Source organism: Leptonychotes weddellii, chromosome 5 (assembly GCF_054177405.1).
Source record: "Leptonychotes weddellii isolate Sample4059 chromosome 5, ASM5417740v2, whole genome shotgun sequence".
Taxonomy (NCBI): domain Eukaryota; kingdom Metazoa; phylum Chordata; class Mammalia; order Carnivora; family Phocidae; genus Leptonychotes; species Leptonychotes weddellii.
In genome coordinates this window covers 58,404,592-58,425,197 of record NC_138373.1, presented here as the reverse complement: position 1 = coordinate 58,425,197, position 20,606 = coordinate 58,404,592, and the positions used below count along the sequence as shown (strand labels likewise).

The 20,606-nt window shown below is 37.5% G+C and overlaps 1 protein-coding gene across 4 annotated transcripts in view; it reads left to right on the top strand.

Moving 5' to 3' along the window:
• ODAD2 (outer dynein arm docking complex subunit 2) overlaps positions 1 to 20,606 on the top strand; it is a 175,852-nt gene that overhangs the window by 22,171 nt on the left and 133,075 nt on the right. For 3 of the 4 annotated variants that reach the window (XM_081820782.1, XM_006739479.3, XM_081820783.1), the window contains 3 exons: positions 6,974 to 7,176; positions 8,700 to 8,798; positions 15,443 to 15,590. In XM_081820782.1, the coding sequence (XP_081676908.1) occupies positions 6,974 to 7,176; positions 8,700 to 8,798; positions 15,443 to 15,590 (450 nt within the window). The remainder of the gene's footprint in view (positions 1 to 6,973; positions 7,177 to 8,699; positions 8,799 to 15,442; positions 15,591 to 20,606) is intronic. The other variant, XM_081820781.1, reaches the window with a different exon arrangement.

The following is a 20,606-nucleotide window of genomic DNA, read 5'->3' as shown; positions in this document are numbered from 1 at the left end:
TGAATCTATAGATTAATTACAAAGAGCTAATGTCTTAACAATACTGAGGTTTCCAATCCATGAACAGAGTATGTCTTTCCATTTATTTAGGTCTTCAATTTTCTCAGCAATATTTTGTAACTTTCAGTGCACAGGTCTTGCACATCTCTTATGAAACCTACCTGTAAGTATTTCATAATTTAGAGGGGTTAAAAAGAAAACCACAGGCCCAAAATGGTATCACTTAGGCCAAGTCAACACCCAAGAATTATATTACTGTATACTACATAATATATATTATTATTATATTATACTGAAATAACTGCAGTTTCAACCACCCAGGAATATAACCTATAACCAGTCAACTGGAATTTCCTGGTCAATACCTTGAAATTTACTGATTTACCCCTTCTGCTGCTTGTAGGAGGGCAACCTTGCCTAAACAATACATTCCTTGCTAGTAAATTCCTTTTTTTTTAATGCTCTCTCTGTCTTTAAAAACCTTTCTTTTGATGTAATGTATGGTGATGAACATAACATAATAAACTTTAAAAAAAAGACCTTTCTTTTATTCAGCTCTGTGGAGCATTTCACTACTTGCTAGATGGGATGCTGCTGGACTCATAAATTGATTCATAAAACCAGTTAAATCTTCAAACTTACTCGAATTTTTATTCAACAAGGTCTATGGTTAATGGTAGTTTTAAAATTTCAATTTGTGATGATCTGTTGCTACTATATAAAAATACACTTGATTTTTATATAGTGATTTCATATTCTGGAACACTTACTAATTCTAGTGTCTGCTTTGTAGATCCCAGAGGGTTTCCTATATAGATGATCATATTGTCTTTGTATAAAGATCATTTTGCCTCTTCCTTTCCAAACTCAGTCCCTTTTTTTTCTTTCCTTAATGCACTAGCTGGAACCTCCAGTACAGAATTCTATAGAAGTAGTTTCTTGTTCCCAGTGGTGAAGGGAAAACTTTCAGTTTCTCACTATTAAGTATGATGTTAGCTGTAGCTTTTTCACAGATGAAATTTATAAGGTTAAAAAAGTTCCCTTCTATGTGATATTGTTGAGAACTTTTATTAGGAATGGATATTGGATAAAAACAGAGAGGGAGACAAATCATAAGAGACTCTTAACAATAGGAAACAAACAGGATTGCTGGAGGGGAGGTGAGTGGGGGGATGAGGTAACTGGGTGATGGGCATTAAGGAGGGCACTTGATATGATGAGCACGGGTGTTATGTGCAACTGATGAATCACTAATTTCTACCGCGAAATCAATAATACACTATATGTTAACTAACTTGAATTTAAATAAAACCCCCAAAAAGGAATGGCTATTAGATTTTATCAAATGATTACCTATTGAGATAATTGTGTTTTTTCTTTTTTAGTTTGTTTATGTAGTACATTACATTGATGAGTTTTCAAACATAAACTAACCTTACCTTTCTGGAACAAACCTCATTTGTTCAGGATGTAGTATCCTTTTTATATATTATGGGGTCTAACTTGCTAAGATTTTAAGTTTCACATCCATATAAGGTTATTGGTGTGTAGTTTTCTTTAATATCTTTGGTTTTGGTTATCAGAGTGATACTGGCCTTCTAGAATGAGTTGGGAAATTTTTTCTCCTCTGCAATGTCTGGGAGAGTTTGTGCAGAGTTGGTATTATTTCTTTCTTACATGTTTGGTAGTGAAGCCATCAGGGCCTGGAGTGTCCTTTGAGATAAGTTTTAAACAACAGATTTCAGTGTCTTTGATAGTTAGGGCCATGTGGGTTATCTGTTTCTTCTCGAGGAAGTTTTGGTAGATTGTCTTTATTTTTTTTTTTAATTTTGTATTGGGTAAAGTACACATAACCTTTGTTATGTTAACCATTTTATTTTTTAATTTAAGTAATCTCTACCCCCAGTGTGGGGCTTGAACATACAAACCCAAGATCAAGAACCATATGCTCGGGTGCCTGGGTGGCTCAGTCGTTAAGCGTCTGCCTTAGGCTCAGGTCATGATCCCAGGGTCCTGGGATCGAGTCCCACATCGGGCTCCCTGCTCGGCAGGAAGCCTGCTTCTCCCTCTCCCACTCCCCCTGCTTGTGTTCCTGCTCTCACTATCTCTCTCTCTCTGTCAAATAAATAAATAAAATCTTTAAAAAAAAAAAAAGAACCATATGCTCTACCAACTGAGCCAGCCAGGCACCCTGGTAGATTGTCTTTAAAGGAAATTGTCCATTTCATCTAAGTTGTCAAATTTATTGTCATAAACTTGTTCATAGTTATTCTTTCATCTTTTAATGTCCGTAGAATATGTAGCTATTGTTACTTCTCTCGTTTCTGGTATTGGTCATTGGTGTTTTATTTTTTCTTGATCCATCTGGATAGAGATCTCTTGATTTTCTCAATTTCCTCAGAGACTTAGCTTTTAGTTTCATTGATTTTTCTGTGTTTTTTTTTTCTACTTCACTTTGGTATTTATTATTTCTTCTCTTATTTTTACTTTGTGGATTAAATCATGCAGTTTTTGATGTTAAGGTCTCCCACTTCTTTCTGATTTTTTATCAGTTGTTGAGAGAGAGGTTTTGAAGTGTTTCCACTATAATTGTGGATTTGTCTGATTTTTCTTTTCTGGTTTTGTATTTTGCAGCTCTGTATATTCATTTAAGATTGCTATATCTTCTTGATAGATTGATCATTTTATCATTATGTGATGTCCTCTCTCTCCTTGGTAATTTTCCTTTATCTGAAGTCTACTTAATCGGATATTTTTGTAGCCGCTCTGGCTTGCTTTTAACTACTGTTTGCGTGTTATATCTTTCCCCTCCTATTACTTTCAAGCTACCTATATTGTTATATTTGAAGTGAGTTTCTGGTAGACAGCATTTAGTTGAGTCATTTTAAAAATAAATTTGTGAAACTATTGATGTGTCTACTGATGTGTTTAGATCATTTACATTTAATTATTGCTATGTTAGGGCTTACACTTGCCAGTTTACTTTGGTTTCTGTTCCTTTTAGTTTTTGTTTTCGTTTTTTTTTTTTCTTCTTGCATTTTACGGATAACTTGAACATTTTTTAGAATTCTACTTTGACTTATCCATAGTGTCTTGAGTGTGTACCTCTTTGTATAGATTTTGTGTTTGTGTTTACTGTGGGTATTGTACCATATTATGCATCCATAATTAATTATAATCTGCAGTTTGACATTATACCAGTTTGAGTGAAGCATAGGAACCATGTCTCTCCTTCAAATAATAATTGCATATGACTCAATCGCTTGCAACTCCTGATGTGTCACAAAAAGAAAAACTGTCAACATAATCTTCCTTTACAAATATACTATGTGAGAATTTATGTCATTTCTCTTTCAACATAAACTTCTTGCAAAAGCTATAATACTATTACACTGATGAGACTGAAAAAATAAATACAATTTTAGTAATAAAAAAAGAAACCATATCTCCTTTGAAGTCTCTTTACCCCCTCTTTATTTTTTATAGTCTTTATTTCTTCTCTATACATTGATAACTGTATGAGACAACATTATATTTTGCTTCAACCATCAAACTTAGAAAAGAGAATGAAAGTATTTACCCACACTTTTATTCTTTTCCATTGTTGTTCTTTTCTGCTGTTGCAGGTTTTCTTCTTTTATCATCATGTCTCTTGGCATGGATTTCTTTGCGTTCTTTGGTTAGGGTTTCCTCAGCTTCTTGAATCTTAGATTTATGTCTTTTTCCAAGTTGGAGAAAATTTCAAATCTTGTTAGAATACATTTTTAGACTGACTCTCTCCCTCCTCGCTTTCTGTTACTCTGATGACATGAATTTTGGAATTTTTGTTATGGTCTCACAGATCTTGAGGATCTGTTCATTTTTTTTCCCAATGAATTTCCCCCTTTTTATTCATATTGGGTAATTTCATGGAAGTTCATGGATTCTTCCCCTCTGTCCTCTCCATCATATTATTAGGCCTGTCCCAGTGAGTTTTATTTTGGCTTACAAATTTCAGTTTCAAAATTCCTTTTTGGTTCTTTTTCATATCTTCTATTTACTTGTTGAGACTTTCTAGTTTTTTGTTTCAAGTCTTCATAATAGCTCACTGAAGCATTTTTATGATGGCTGCTTTAAATTCTTATCAGATTTTTCCAACATCTCTTTCATCTTGGTATAAGCATTATCCTGTGTTGGTATAAGCATTATCCTGTGCATTATCCTTTCTCATTCAAGCTGTGATCTTCGTGGTTCTTGGTAGGATGAGTGATCTTTTATCGTCTTGGACATTTGGGGCATTATGTTGTGAAATTCTGGATTTTATTTAAATCTTTTGTTTTAACAGGCTTTCTTAGGCACTTCACTGGCAGAGTCTGGAGGTCCTGCAAAGTCTGAGTTCTTCACTTAATTTCCATGGGCAACTCTGGTGGTGTGGGATGCTTCATTACCATTGGACAGGGGTGGAAATTCAGTTCCCACAAAGCCTCATCTGACACTACCCTGGCTGGCATCACATACAACATTCCATTATTATCCTTTAATGTCTGGAAGATCTTTTGTGATGACCCCTCTTTCATTTCTAATATGGGTCATTTGAGGCATCTCTCCTTTTATTCTTGATTAGTCTGCAAAGAAGTGATTGATTTTATTTTTTTTTATTTTATTTTTTTTAAAGATTTTATTTATTTATTTGACAGAGAGACAGAGAGGGAACACAAGCAGGGGGAATGGGAGAGGGAGAAGCAGGCTCCTCGCTGAGCAGGGAGCCTGATGCGGGGCTCCATCCCAGGACCCCAGGATCATGACCTGAGCCGAAGACAGATGCTTAACAACTGAGTCACCCAGGTGCCCAAAGTGATTGATTTTATTAAAAGAACAGCTATTTGTTTCATTGATTGTCTTTATTGTTTGGCTGCTTTCCTTTTTATTTTATTTCTGCTCTTAATGATTTTTTTCCTTCTGATTTTTTGGGTTTAATTTGCTCTCCTTATTTAATCTCTTAATTTGGAAGCTCTTAATTAGGCATTGATTTGAGACCTTTATTTTTTCTACTATAAAATTTTATTCTGTAAATTTCTTTATAAACACTACATAAATATATCCCATAGATTTTTTTATGTTTTCATGCAAATTAATATATCTGAAGATTTTCCAGGTACCTTTCTTTTTCTGATTTCTAGTCTAATTCCATTGTATTAAGAGAAGACCTTTTGTATGATTTTAGTCCTTTTAGCTTTGTGGATGTTTATTTTATGCCCAGAATGTGGTCAATTTTGGTGATTTTTTGTGTGTGTGCATTTGAGAAGAATGTATGTTCTGTAACTGTCAGTTTTGTCATTTTGGTTGATAGTATTACTCAGGTCTTCAACATTATTAATTTTTGTGATTATTGAACAAGGAGTTTTGAAGTCTCATAATTGTAGGTTTCTTTTTCTTTTTAGTTACGTTTTTGCTTTATGTATTTTGAAGTTCAGTTATTTGGTGAATACACAATTAGAGTTGTGTTGACTCTTTGTCATTATGTATCTCCCTCTTTAGGTCTGATAATATTTGCTTTGAAGTCCATTTTGTTTGATTTTTAATGTAGCCATTCCTGCATTTTTTGATTGTTGGTTGCATGGAAAGTGGGTTTTTTAATACCACAAATTGTTGGTTTTCCTTTTTCATCCAATCTGATGATTTCTTTTAACTGAAATTTTAAACTCATTTTTATTTAATGTAACTAGTGATAGAGTTGAATTTAAATTTACTGTCTTGCTACGTGTTTCTTATTTGTCCCATTTGTTCTTTGTTCTTTTTTCCTCTTTTTCTGCCCTTTTTGTATTGAGCTTTTAGAAATGATTCTATTTTATTTATGTTGTTTGTCAGTTATACTTCTTAAAAGTTTCATGGTTGTTGCCCTAGGGTGTATAATGTATACCTCTAATTTATCCTGTCCACCTTTAAATACTATCTTACCATTTCACAAATAGTTTAAGAATCTTAACATGGTACACCTTCAATGCCTCTCCCTTCCTTTGGCATTCTAGTCATGCATTTTACTTTTGCATGGTATTAACCCCTCAACACATTGATACTATTTTTTTATTATTATGTTCAACTAGCCACCATATAGTACGTCCTTAGTTTTTGATGTAGTGTTCAACGATTTATTAATTGCATGTAACACCCAGTGCTCATCATGACACGTGCCCTCCTTACTCTTTTTGCATTAGAGAGTCAATTATATTTTAGAATGATCAAAAATAATGCAAAGGGTCTTTTATATTTTTACCATTTCTACAGGTTTTCATTTCTTTGTGTAGATGTGGTATGATACTCTTCCTGGTATGATACTCCTTCTGAATTAAGAACTTCATGGACATTTCTCTAGCACAGGCCTTCTGGCAGTGAATTCTCTGCTTTTGTTCATCTGTGAAAGTCTTATTTTGCCTTTATTTTGGAAAGCTTTTTTTTTTTTTTTGTCTCTGTTTAGAATTTTGGGTTGACAGGTCTTTGGTTTTATTTTAATACTTTAAGGATGTCATTCTCTTTTCTTTTGGCTTGCATTGTTTCTGGTAAGTCTCTTTTAATTGTTATGTTTCTCCCTCTGTCTGTCATGTGTCTTCTGTCTCTGGCTACTTGCAAGATACTCTCTTTATTCTTGGTTTCAGCAATTTGTACATGATGTATCCCAGTCAATACAGCATTTGAGTTTAGATTTTTCTGGTGGTGGTGAGGAGTGAATAATTCCAGCCCTGCTGTTGTGTGTGTGTGTGCTGCAGCAGGGGAGGAGGGTGAGCTTTGGAACATCACATTTCTGTCAGACTAGCTCCAACAGAGACCTGAATCCTGAGGTGGCCCTTCTCCAGTGTATGTCACTAAGCAACACAAGTTAGATGCGTCAGTGACCTCCTTTTCTGAAGTTACCACCAGTGTTAATTTTCAGATAGCACCAGATAATTCAGAAGTGATATCATTGTAAAAATTATTCTTCTTGTTTTTGTACATAAAGGATGTTAGATTCAGTGGAGAATGGAAAAAAAAGGAAGCACTTAAGGAGGCACCTAAGAAGGAAGAAGCAGCCGCCCTTCAAAAAGCTCTTCCTGCTTCAGGCAAGAGTGTGCTGGAGAAGAACCAAATTAATTTTGGGAAGAGTCAAATGACCAAAAGACTAGAGCCAAGTTTAAACTGGAAGGCCACTGTTGATTTCAAAAAGTATGTAGAAATTTGCATGAGGGGTTTTCTGATACATCCTCAATAACCATGTTTACCTAACTTTTTTTTTTTTAAGATTTTATTTATTTATTTGACAGAGAGAGACACAGTGAGAGAGGGAACACAAGCAGGGGGAGTGGGAGAGGGAGAAGCAGGCTCCCCACTGAGCAGGGAGCCCGTTGTGGGACTCGATCCCAGGACCCTGAGATCATGACCTGAGCCGAAGGCAGACGCTTAACGACTGAGCCACCCAGGCGCCCCCATGTTTACCTAACTTTTAACATAGGTTTATGTCACATAGAAAAAGTACAGAGTAGCTATTGACATCTCCTTCCAAAATAGAGGTTGATCCCTCCTTGCTCCTCCTCATATTCCAGGTAGAAGGATTTGGCATGAATAGGGTTTACATGTGGGCACCAGAGGGGAAGGGAAGAACACAAGTCACTCTGTAAGTCAGGGCAAATAAATCACGTGAAAAAGATGATAAAAGACACGGAGAAATCTCATGGGCAATGTAAACGTAGTGTAGGGACCTGATTAAGTAAGTGCTAGGAGAATTTAGAATGATTAAAATTATGTGAAGTTAATCAGGGAAATCTTGAAACAGACATTGTCTCGTCTATTAACAGAACTTTAAGTAAAAACCATAGAAAGGCTAGAGGCTCCAAAAACTAACAGGCCTAAATGAAGTGGACACTGGTTCGATGAGTGTCTGACATATACAAAACTTGATCCATTTAGGGCCCTCTATAAATAGGAGCCAAAGCACAGATTAAGGCCCAGTGTGCCGTAAGAGCCACAGCAGTCGGAAGTGCCTAGAGCACTTTATGAATTAGCAAAGAGGCTTACAAGTTTCAGCCTATTTTTAATGTTCCATGTGGTCACCGGATTGGGTTAAGTAAGAACCGCTTCCGGCTGGTCACAGGGGATCCTCACTTGCAGGGATTCTGAGAACCACAGGGTAATCACATTTTGCAAGCAAACCCAGAGAGCAGACTTGAAGGAGTCCTGGGGAAAGAGGAGACAGTCTTGCTCCTCTAATTCTCATCAGTTTTGAGGTGTTTGATCTTTGTGACTCTATTTGAAAGAGTGGGAAAATGACAAATATATGGGCTGCTCTGTTACCTGGGAGGTGAATTTTTAAATACCCCTTTTCCCAGGTGCTTACATTTTTCAATTATGAATTTACCTAACAACTATGTAAGGGAAACCCACAATGTGCCACGGCCCATGCTAAACCTGGGAATAGCTGGAGAACCAAATCCAGGCCCTGCTGCAGTGTTGGGTGGGGAAGAGAAGAAAACAGGCAGCTCTCACCCAGGGCAGTAAGCACCGAGAGTAGAAGGCACAGAGTGAAGGGCCTTGCAGGTGTCAGATGAGGCTGGAACTCGTGTAGTCATTTTCTGTATTAGGAGAACACGTCACTGGGGTGCATGAAAATGATGGGACCTTTGCAGACATTTCTATGTTTAATTTCCTGTTACTCCACATAAATTAATTTTAAAAAGTTAATATATTTTTAGGCACAAAAGCTTACTGAAAGACACCCAAGAGGAAAAACATGGAGGAAGACTTGAAAGGTCAGGACCACCTGTTTCACACAGAAGAGCACAGTTAGTGCGGTATGTGTCTGGCAACGTGAGCCCTTTGTTAAAGCCTGCCCTAGTTCGCATGCAAATGACTGGTGTTCTTACCATTAGATCAGGGTCCTCAGGGACCTCTATTGACAGCTACTAGTTATAAAAATGATAATGTTGAATTTCTTTAAATGTACTTACAAGATATCCTTTTAGTGAAGAGTTCTTTGAAATACAGGGATCTACGGGAATTAGTTACCTCTCTGTAAACAAATGAATTTAATGCAGATTGCAGTGAGTTGAGTGATAGGAAAACTGGGCTCTTCGCTGATCTCTTACTTTTGAACAATCCTATCACAGCAAGGGTAAGTCACCTTCCTGGGCCTCGTTTTACTCATCACTGGTGGCACTGCCAATTCTAAAGAGCTATATGTTATTTCTCATTAAAACAGTCATTAATGGCAAAAATTAACAAGACAGGAAACAACAAATATTGGTGAGGATGTGGAGAAAAGGGAACACTCTTACGCTGTTGGTGGGCATGCAAGCTGGTGCAGCCACTCTGGAAAACAGTATGGAGGTTCCTCAAGATGTTAAAAATAGAGCTACCCTCTGACCCAGCAATTGCACTACTAGGTATTTACCCAAAGATACAGACGTAGTAAAAAGAAGGGCCATATGCACCCCAATGTTCATAGCAGCAATGTCTGCAATAGCCAAACTGTGGAAGGAGCCGAGATGCCTTTCAACAGATGAATGGATAAAGAAGATGTGGTCCATATATACAACGGAATATTACTCAGCCATCAGAAAGGATAAATGCCCACTATTTGCATCGACATGGATGGAACTGGAAGGGATTATGCTGAGTGAAATAAGTCAAGCAGAGAAAGACAATTATCATATGCTTTCACTCATACGGAGAACATAAGGAATAGCACAGAGGACCACAGGGGAAGGAAGGGAAAACTGAATGCGAAGAAATCAGAGAGGGAGACAAACCATGAGAGACTCTGGACTCTGGGAACCAAACTGAGGGTTATAGAAGGGAGGGGGTGGGGGGATGAGGTAACGGGGTGAGGGGTATTAAGGAGAGCAGGTGTGGTGATGAGCACTGGGTGTTATATGCAATGAATCAATCATTGAACACTACATCAAAAACTAATGATATACTATATGCTGAACATAATAATAAAAAAATAAAAATAAAAAAACAGCCATTAAAAAAGGCTAATAAACTTCTTACCCAGTTTTCCATTTGACAACAATAGTGGTGTATTTGAAGGAGGGTCAGCCACTTTTGTTAGTGAGTTTGGGGTGGTGGTGGGAAGAAATGCAGAAATTTCACATTATAAAGTTTGCGCACTCAGAAAAAGAACAAACTTTAAGACACCGTACTACATTTATCCTATTTTGGGGGGTTCAACATAATAAACTATTCAATTTGTTTGACAATTTTTGAAACTTTTTATTTTGAAATAATTACAGATTCACAGAATGCTGCAGAGATAATGCAGAGGAGTCTCATGCCCCTCACGTAGCTTCCCCCAATGGTTATATCTGGCATAATTATCCCACAGCACCAAAACCAGGAGACTGATATTGGTGTAATGTGCATGCGTAGGTCCATGTCCCTTTATTCCATGTAGATGTGTGTGCTGGCCATGTCAGTCAGGATGCAGAAGGGTTCCATCACCACTGGGAAGTCCCTCCTGCCACCTCTTTACAGTTATGCCCACGCCTCTTCCCCACCATCCTAACTCCTGGCAACCATTAACCTGTTATCCATTTCTATAATTTCATCATTTTGAGACTATCATCTAAATGGAATTATACATTTTTGATATTGGCTTTGTTTTCATCACCAGAATACCCTTGAGATCCATCTGAGTTGTTGCATGTGTTCATAGTGAGTCTCTTTTCCCAAGGAAAACATTTAGTCTTCCACCGTTAAGTATGATGATGGTGTAGGTTTTTATACAAATATTCTTCATCAAGTTGATAAAGGTGCCTTCTGTTCTTGGTTTTCTGAGCATTTTTATTCACATTTGGGTGTTGAATTTTGTCAAAGGCTTTTTCTACATCAATTGTATGATGTCATTTTTCTTTTATCGGCTGTTAGTGTGGTTGATTGATTGATTTCTGAATACCAAGTCAGCCTTGCATCTCTGCAATAACCCTACTTGGTCATAGTGGTCTCATCCTTTTTATATGTAGCTGAATTACATATGCTTAATATTATGTTAATAATTTTTGCATCTACAATCTTGAGAGATATTGTATTAGTTTGTGTTTTCGTTTGCACTGTCTTTGTCTGGTTTGATAGGAGGCTTTGTAAAATGAGTTGGCTCCTCTTTTCTAGAAGAGATCGTATGAAATTTGGTGTTCTTCTGTGTTTGGTAGAATTCTACAATGAAACCATCTGGGCCTGAAGATTTCTGTTTTGAGTTTTTAAATTGTGAATTAAATTCCCTTAATAGTTGTAGTGCTATTCAAATTATGTGTTTCATATTGGGCAAGTTGTGATTGTTTGTACTTTAAAGGAATTGTCCATTTTATCTAGATTGTCAAATTTACATATGTACAGTTGTTCATAGTTTTCTCTTATTATCCTGTTGTTTGCAGGATCTGTAGTGATATTCCATGTTTCATTCTTGGTACTGATAATTTGTGTCTTTTCTTTTTGTGCTAGAGTTTTGTCAATTTTATTGATCTTTTCTAGAAGCAGCTTTTTGTTACTGATTTTTCAAATTGTTTTTGCTTCTACTTTTATTGATTTCTGCTCTCTAGTAGTTCCTTATGTTGGGTTTATTTTATTTTTCTAGTTTCTTTAGATGTAAGTTTAGATTATTGAATTGAGACTTCTCTTTTCTAATGTAAGCATTTAGTGCTATATAGTTTCCTTTCTGCACTGGATTAGCTGTTATCTGTGTACAAAAGGTTTTGATATGTTGTATTTTCATCTTCATTTCAGTTCAATGTGTTGTTTTTTTTTTTTAAAGATTATTTATTTGACAGAGAGAGAGACAGCGAGAGAAGGAACACAAGCAGGGGGAGTGGGAGAGGAAGAAGTAGGCTTCCCGCTGAGCAGGGAGCCTGATGTGGGGCTCAATCCCAGGACCCTGGGATCATGACCTGAGCTGGAGGCAGATGCCTAATGACTGAGCCACCCAGGTGCCCCGATTGTGGGTTGTTTTTTTTTTTTTTCCCTTGAGGATCTCTTCTTTAACCCAAGTGCATTTTTGTATCCAGGCACTTGGAGATTTTCCTGTTCTGTTTGTGTTACTGATTTTTTAGTTTGATTCCATTATGGGCAGTGAGCATACCCTATATAACTTCAATTCTTTTAAATTTTTTGAGGTTTTGTGTGGCAAAACTGTCTTGGTATAGATTCTCTGGGTGCTTACAAGAGTGTATAGCCTGCTGCTGTTGGAGTGTTCTATAAATGTGGATTAAATCATGTTGTTTGGTGTTGTTGATTTCTTCTGTAGCCTAGCTTATTTTCAGTCCAGTTGTTCCATAAATTGATGAGAGAGAAGTATTGAAGTATCCAACTATAATTGCAATTTTTCTGTTTCTCCTTTTAGTTCTATTTTTGCTTCATGCATTTTCAGCTCTGTTGTTTGGTGTATACATATTTGAGATTGATATGTCTCCATCATTATGTAATGCTCCTCTATGGCCCTTGTCATTTTCTTTTTATTCATGTCCACTTAATCTGATATTATATAGCCACTTCTGCTTTCTTTTGATTGTTTGCATGGTGGGTTTTTTTTTTTCTCCTTTTCTTTCAAACTAATAATATTATATTATTATATTTGAAATGAGTTCCTTGTAGATAGCATTTGGTTGGTTCCCTTTTTCTTTTTGGTCCATTAAGTTAAACTCTGTCTATTAATTGATGTATTTAGGTCATTTACCTTTAATGTCATTATTATGCTAGGGCTTAAGTTTGTCACTATATATATATTTTTCTGTTCGTTCTTTCTGTTTTTCATTTTTTGGTTTTCTTTTTCTCCTTCTGTTCTCTCAAACCCCCTCTTCCATGAAAGTCTTTTTTAATCTATTCCATTTTGGAGCATGGTAAGAAAATGGGTAATTTTTAACAATTTTTGAGATTCTATGATTCTCTTAATTCTTCTGGATCTTATTTAAATCTTATGTTTTAGCAGGCCTCCTCTCATACCACATGGGTGGGACAAGGTGTGTGCTGCCTCCTCAGGTTAGAGAAGGAATTACAAGTTTTCAAGTAGGCTTTCATTGACACCTGGGGAGGTGGGTGAGGGGCTCCTCATTATTTCTGAGTGGTAATGGAAGTTCAAGCTCTGACTAGGTCTCTGTGGATACCAGCCTGTCTGTGAGAGGGAGGGACCCTTTGTTAATTTGTCAGTGGGGGCTGGGGTTGGTGAAAGTCCTGACTCTCCATTAGGCCTCCTCTGACACCCTCCAGCATGGGGATTAGGGAGCTTTGCTGTAGTCTGATAAAGTTAGAACACCAAGCTCTCTGCTTGGCCATTGCTAGCAGAAGTGGAGGTAGGCCACAGTGTTTTCTGTGGTGTTGACTAGAATAGATCATTTGTTGCCTAAAAGTTTTCTGTCTTATTAAGTTGTTCCTTTTCTGGCCCTCTGAGAAGAAAGAGCAGGCTTTTCTTATGTGCTTATTTTCTGTGCTCATTGGTGTTTCCCCATCACTGTCTTCTCTAGTACCCAATCTGGGATACATGGGACAAAAAGAAAATCCAAGTAACTCACCATTGTGTTGCTCCTCAAGTCCGCAGATTCCTATATAGTCTTTCTTCTCCTTTCTATCTGTTAGAGCCCTCTCATGTTTGTTTTATATATAATATCCAGAATTTTTATGTACTTAGTCGGAAGATTAAAGAAAACTCTATCTACTTCCTCTTTCCTGAAATAAGTGTTTGGCCTAAAGTGTTTCAATTTTAAGTCAAATTTTAGTGAGTCAGAGAACTCTAGAGTGATAGATAAGGGTAAAGGAGTAATGTATCCAAGCAACAGCCATTACTCTGACAAAAATTAGAACTTCTCTATGTCTCTTCTTGCTTAAGTGGATATAATGATGTGGTAGAGAAGTATTTCTTAAGGTGGAGTTCATAGCTCAAAGAAACATTGAGGTTTGCTTCTTTTTACCTCCTGAATGTATGGTTGCTGTGGGGCAGGACAGGAAGGGAACCTTGTAAGATAGGGAAAGCCATTTAAAGTTATATGTCAACGGATTCCTCAGTGGAGAAAGAGAACAGCTTTCCTTAGGGGTACTGATTTTTTTAACGTGATTTGGGAGTGATTGGGTAAACCCATTGCACCCTGCTCTTAACTCCAGGAGCTTGTTAGGCTAAGGAAAAGTACATTTACAGATTCTCCAGAGAATATAGGTTAATTTAGTATATGTTTCAATCTGGGACCTTTGAGTTAAGTTTACATTGATTCTTAAGTAAGCCTTATCTACCAGATTTTGCTCTGTACCCAACCCAGGTTTCCTGCCATTTGTTGGACAGGAGAATACATTACACTGAAACTCATCCCGTAGCTTGCTGACTTGGAACAGGCACTTCAGTTCAGGATTTCAATTTCACTCCACTGTGGCCCAGTCCGCACAACAGCGCTGTCTTGCAGGACTCTCTGTGCTAGAGCACATTTGAGAAATAAAAAAAATCAGAGAATCTTAAAAATTAATAAAACTCAGGGGTGCCTGGGTGGCTTAGTTGGGTCCTGGGATCAAGCCCCGCGTCATCGGGCTCCCTGTTTGGTGGGGAATCTGCTTCTCCCTCTGCCCCTCCCCCTGCTTGTGCATGCACTCTCTCTCACTCTCTCAAACACATACAATTTTATAAAAATTAATAAAACTTGAAAGTTACTGCTACTGTGCAATTAGTAGTACCATGCTTTCTCCTACTATGCTTCAGAAGAGAATGAGGAAAGACACTTATAGAAGAGAGCACATGGGGGGTTGGAGGGAAGGGTGGATGGAGAGAAGGAGAAAGTGAGAATGAATTAGATATGGTCATGAAAGCTTGAGTGAACTTGCTGGTGTCCATGACCTTAATGTTGAGTTGGAAGCTTCTAGAACAGTAAGGAACAAAGTGTACTCCCTTTCATAAAAGAGACACACTTCCTCTGGGCATTTGCAGCACTGCCCAATTGAACTTTCCCTGAGAACAGAAATGGTTTTGATTTGATCCGTCTGGTATAGTAGCCACCAGCCACATGTGAGTATTGAGTGCTTGAAATGTGGCTAGTATGACTGAGAAACTGAATTTTTAATTGTATTCCATTTCAATTCAGTAAATTAACTTAAATAAATATAAACACAATTCAATAAATAAAGTAAGTATAAACATAAATAACCTGCAGGTTTTTTAACCACTATGACTGATGGCTGCCTTTTTGTATAGCACACCCATAGGACACATACTTAATGCCCTTGTTCATTTCTTACTATTTTCCTTATTATTATTGCATGCAAGGCAATAATAATGAACTGTACCTGGTATAGAGACAGGGGTTTATTCATCTCCTCACTTAGGTCTTAACAAAGATCTTCTAGAACTCAGAAGGTGTTGGTATCTTATTCCTTACTTATGTTCATATTGCTGAAATATTAATGATTATAACCACATCCATATTGTAGCATTAATATATTTATTATATGTGGTGGTTGTTATTGTTCTTAGTAAGAGTGCTGAGAAGATTGAGGAAATTATTAGTGGGAGCTCCTCAGAGAGTGAGGAAGATGAAGAACCACCCGATCATCGTCAGGAGGCAAATGTAGATTTGCCATCAGAATACTGGCAAATTCAGAAGCTGGTGAAATATTTAAAGGTAAGACAGACCTTTTGTATTGTGTTTACAATGATTATTTTGATTCCTCTCCCAAAAATGTATATTGGGCTTCCAGGTTTATTATATGTTTCTTTCAAATAAGGATAGTAAAAACCCCTGTTATTATTTAAGTGTGCATGGGGGAGAAGGTCTTATTACCCTGAGGAGAGCAAGGTTAGTCCTCATGGACCAGCCAGGCTGCCTGGTACCAGCCCTGTCCCCTGGGCCACAGTAGCCAGCAGATATTATGACTTGCCACCATTTTACAACTTGCAGTATGGTGTGGCGGCAAGAGCTTGGAATTTTTTGAAGTTGGACTACAACCAAATTCTAGGCTGTGTCACTTACTAGCAGTATGGCTGTTGGTTATGGTTTTGAGCCTTATTTTTCTTAACCTATGGAATAAAGTTAATACCTGTCCTATAGGATTACTTGAGGGTTGGAAAAACATATTTGAGAGATGTGGCATAGTGTTTGGTACATTGTAGGTGCTTAAAATATGTATCAGTCCTATTTTATTACCCTCAACAGTAACATGTGTGGAAACATGTTACATAACAATGGCCTATATAATGTACTTAAGACTTGAATCGGGGCAGGGCGAGGGAAATGATTTGCCAAAACCCAGATTAATATTAACGGATAACTGATATTGATAATGTCTAGGTAGGCCAGGTCTAAAGCTGTAGTTGAGAAGTACTTGTAAAATTAATGGTTTTACTTAGCTCATAGTTTCCTCCAGCTTTTCTACGTCTTAGATCAAATGAACCAAGGGCATTTGCCAGTGGCTTTGCATATGTAAAGATATTTATGTGACTCCTAAATTACTTAAGGCTACATTTCTGATGCCTTTGAGATCCTTCAAAGCTGACAGGTAAAATAGTTTATATGCACATTTTTGTGAATTCAACAAACATCCTCTGCGTGGACACAGACTTATAGCTGAAAAAGTTCCTTTTGCAGGAAAAATATGCCCCCTTTTTGAGCATGGCCCCAGCTGCAATTCCCTGCATCTCTCAGAAAAAAATTCTATGTTTTCCTGAATTCTGAATCCCAAGAAAAATTAGTCAAGAAATTGGGAAATTGGGAAAAAGTATTCTAATTCCCCATTGCGACATACATTTCAACGGCCAAACCAGAATCTGGGCAAGCAAATAAAATATTTTCATTGTTAAAAAAGGATAGGAGCTTCGATGAAGCAAATCCCACCTTGGCTATGCTTTTGAAAGCCTCTTAACAATTTGACCCATGTCAGTACAAAACAAAAGAAATTTTTTGTGTGTGTTTGGAATATTTGTCATGAAACAAAAATCAAGACCATGAGGATGGTTAATGCTTTGTTTTAAAATTTCATCTGATAAGAATAATATCTTATAAATAATAAATATTTTTATATCATCTTTCAATTTTAAAATGGCTTCGACTTGGCATTTGTTTTGTGGTAATGTTGCCTTCTTTTAGTGCTATCAAATATCAGGTGGAGATCATTTTACATGTTACTGCAATTGATATGTTTGAGGTTGTTTTTTTTTAATAGAAAACCTCTGAAATTTTTAGCATCTCTATCACAAAAAAAAATGATTTACTGTTTATTATTATGGAAAATGTTCACTATAATGGTCATCATTATTACCTAAAACATACAAATAAAATTTGGGAAAAAACATGGAATAACTTATTTCAAGAATTCCTGAGAATCTGGGGGAATTTTGATTTCTTATTTGGGGATCTTGACTATTCATATCTGTCAGGAATTTGGAAACCCTCGCTGAAGCACCAGTTGGAGTTCAGGCCCCGTGGTCAGGCACACCCCCTTGGCAGGTGTCTGCATACAAACCATGCAATCGACACAGTGGCCCAGCCCAGCACGCATAGCACCAGTGTCCAGACTCAGGAGACCTTCCCGTTGGTACCCCTGCTACTTTATTGGAATGTGGCTCTTCCCATGATCTCTCCTCTTCTCATGTCATTCTGGGGGGAAAATGGCATCAGAGAACTTTGCCACCCAGCACTTCAACAGCTTGAGCCAGACGGACACTGCAGCTCAGACATAACCTTTTGGAAGAAGATTGTAAGAGCCCTGGGGTTTATCCAAAGAATTCTGGTCTCTTTATTTCATTAGTCAAAGGAAATAGAGTCAACGGGGAAGAAGCATGAGGCAGACTAACAGAGCAGTTAGAAGCATGATCTTCCGTGTCGGAAAGACTCTGGTTGAGTCCGTGGTCTGGCCACTTACTGGCTCAGTAGCCTTGAGGTAGTTGGCTGACCTCTCAGAGCTTCAGTTTTCTCATCGGTCAAGGTGGCAAAAACAAAAGTTCTCGTGTTTTAAGGATTATTATGAATTTCAAATAAAATTCAACACATGTAAAGTGCTTTGCAGAAAGTACTCAGGACTTGTTAGCAATAATAATGACTTCTATTACTTTTACTACATATATTACATATTACAATAATAATGACTGTCTATTACTATAGACAACATAGGGCGTGGAGTCTTCTTGACTTGCACAGCTGGCCTTCAATTTTTGCTTAAATTTTCTAGCAACCAATAAAAGGAGGGAAATGCAGTGAGTTAATACAGTGAGGGAAAGGCTCTTACCATTATAAGGTAAAAATAGCCCAGTTGCGAATGTGTGTAACTGATCCTGGGACTGAGAGCAGAAAGAATTTTCTCCCTGAGGACTTATGAAGCAGACAGTGAGTGTGGTAGTGAATGACATCCTTAATAATATCCTCCCAGTGAACATGGCAATGAGAGTTTCTCATAATAGCGTAACTATTGAATAACTATCTTGAGTTTTTCAACTATTTAGGATAAGTCCATATAATATGAGGCCAAAAAGGGATGCACTATTTCTGTCCCAGAACAGCTAAGGAAAACATTTACTGATGAAGTGCTGCTTAAGCCTGCACACGTTATTCATCAATAAATCATGTGCAAATGTGATACTTTTGGCCAGACAGTAAATTGCTTGGAATTATTATAGTTCCCACAGGTAGGTATTCTTAACATAGCCAATAAAAGAAAAAGTATATCTACAAATGATTTCAAGCTTTTTGACACAGATAAATGTTTTATATGGGAACACAAAAGGATATTAAAAGTCTATGAAATGCAAAATTGAATGTCTCTAGGTAATCTCAAAATAAATACACCTGACATTTTAATTTGCAAACTTATGCCTTTAAATATAGGCTTACACTAGCAGAGAAATGTTAATATTGACCTGACTTTCTACTTACCATTTTCCAAGTACAGCAATGCCTGTGATTATTGAAAAAAATTTGATGAGCTCATTAATACCCAAACAGGTCAACGAACTATAGCTTGTTATTTATCCAGTTATGAGCTCAGATCTTGGCACATAAGTAAAGGGAGTTTGTATTTAATTATTTGGCTTTGACATACATTCATTTCAACTTACAAGTTTTATATATGTATATATTCTTTTAATCTGGATTTTTAGAACACAATTTAATTTTTAAACTAATGAAGACTTTGCATTTTTACTCACCAACCTTCCAACTTCTGTTCCCCCCAAATAACTTGTGACTCTGTGTCCTAATTCCAAATGAAGCAATAAACCACCTTTTCCACTTCCTTAGTGAGAAACACTTACATTCGGTCTTCTGCTGTCTTTACGGTTCAGCTTCTCTGTCTTGTCAGCTACGTTAGTGGAAGGACCATATTAAACTCATTGCCGTGTCTTGCAGGGGGTCTAGCCAGTGAGCACAAGCCTGCCTCTCCACCCTCTCCTCAGAAGGTGTGATAGGGAGAGAATTGGTTCCCAAGGGGCTAGGCTATGCTGTTCTTTGTGCTCAGCTCCTGGAGAACTGTTTTTCCTCCCTCTGCTGAGCCCTTCCTTCTGCTATTGACGTACGTCTTCCCCACCTTCTCTCACTCTCCTCTCTCCTCCTTTTCCTGTTCCCTTTCTCCTTGTAGATATGTTTTATTGCTGTATTTGCTAGCTTTCTAGGATATTATTTCCCCACCCCGGCCGGGGCTGCTTTAAAATCTCGCAATTAGAAATGTTTTGCTTTGGATCGATTCCAGCGATTGGAGAAGATAGTTTGGTAAGATGTGTGCCCCACATTAATTCTGTGAGTTTTTGTAAAAATGCAGTTTTACTCACTAGTCAATTATATGGAGAATCCCTTTGTGAAATAGGAGAGTTGCGGAATTTTATTTTGTTTGGAAATGTGGGTTAGTCACAGGTATTATATAGTATTATAAATTAGTACAAATGGGTACTCTTTGGTAAAGTGAGATAAAATGCTGAAAGGCTGTAACTATAAGTAGATCTGCCTTTCATACACATCTCATACACAATGTTTGTATCATTAAATTGAAGACTGAATTTCTGGACACAAGGTTGCAAGCCTATTGAAATCCATTTCTATGTAGATTGAAGGAGGATGGGGGATGGAACTTAATACTACAGGATAAATAAATCCGAGAGAACATCGAGGAGACTACAGAGTGATGCCAAGAATGCGGTTGGTCGAGATTTTAGGTAGTTTGGAGGGACAGCAGAGACTGGGTGTAGAATCATGCTTTATCTCCCTTATGGGCATTTCCTTGTCCCTTGAGGACAAGCTGTCAGTACTACCCTGGCATCCGCTCCAGGCTCAGATGGGAGATTATTAGCAAGCAGGCTTGGAGATGTCTGCCCCTGCTCTGAAGGGCTTCATTCAGATGGTCTTATTCCTGAGTCCTTGCTGCAATAAGGGAAGAATCTCGGGTTAATCCCCAGGGCCATGTTCCCAGGTGTGTCTCTTCCCTACAGGAGGCCTATTTCTACACCTGGGATTTTGATCAGAGCCCAGACAGGGAATCAGGATGACGAAAACATGGATTTAGGAAGCTGAGTCCAGCAGCAGGTGGTATGCAGACTGAATCAGGGTGGGAAGAGACAGAAGGCCAGTGACAAGGGGGTTGCATTGATAGTGAGAGTGTGCTGGGGGCTTGGAATAGGATAATGTCCTTGGAAGCAGCAAAGAAATGACTGGGAAAGA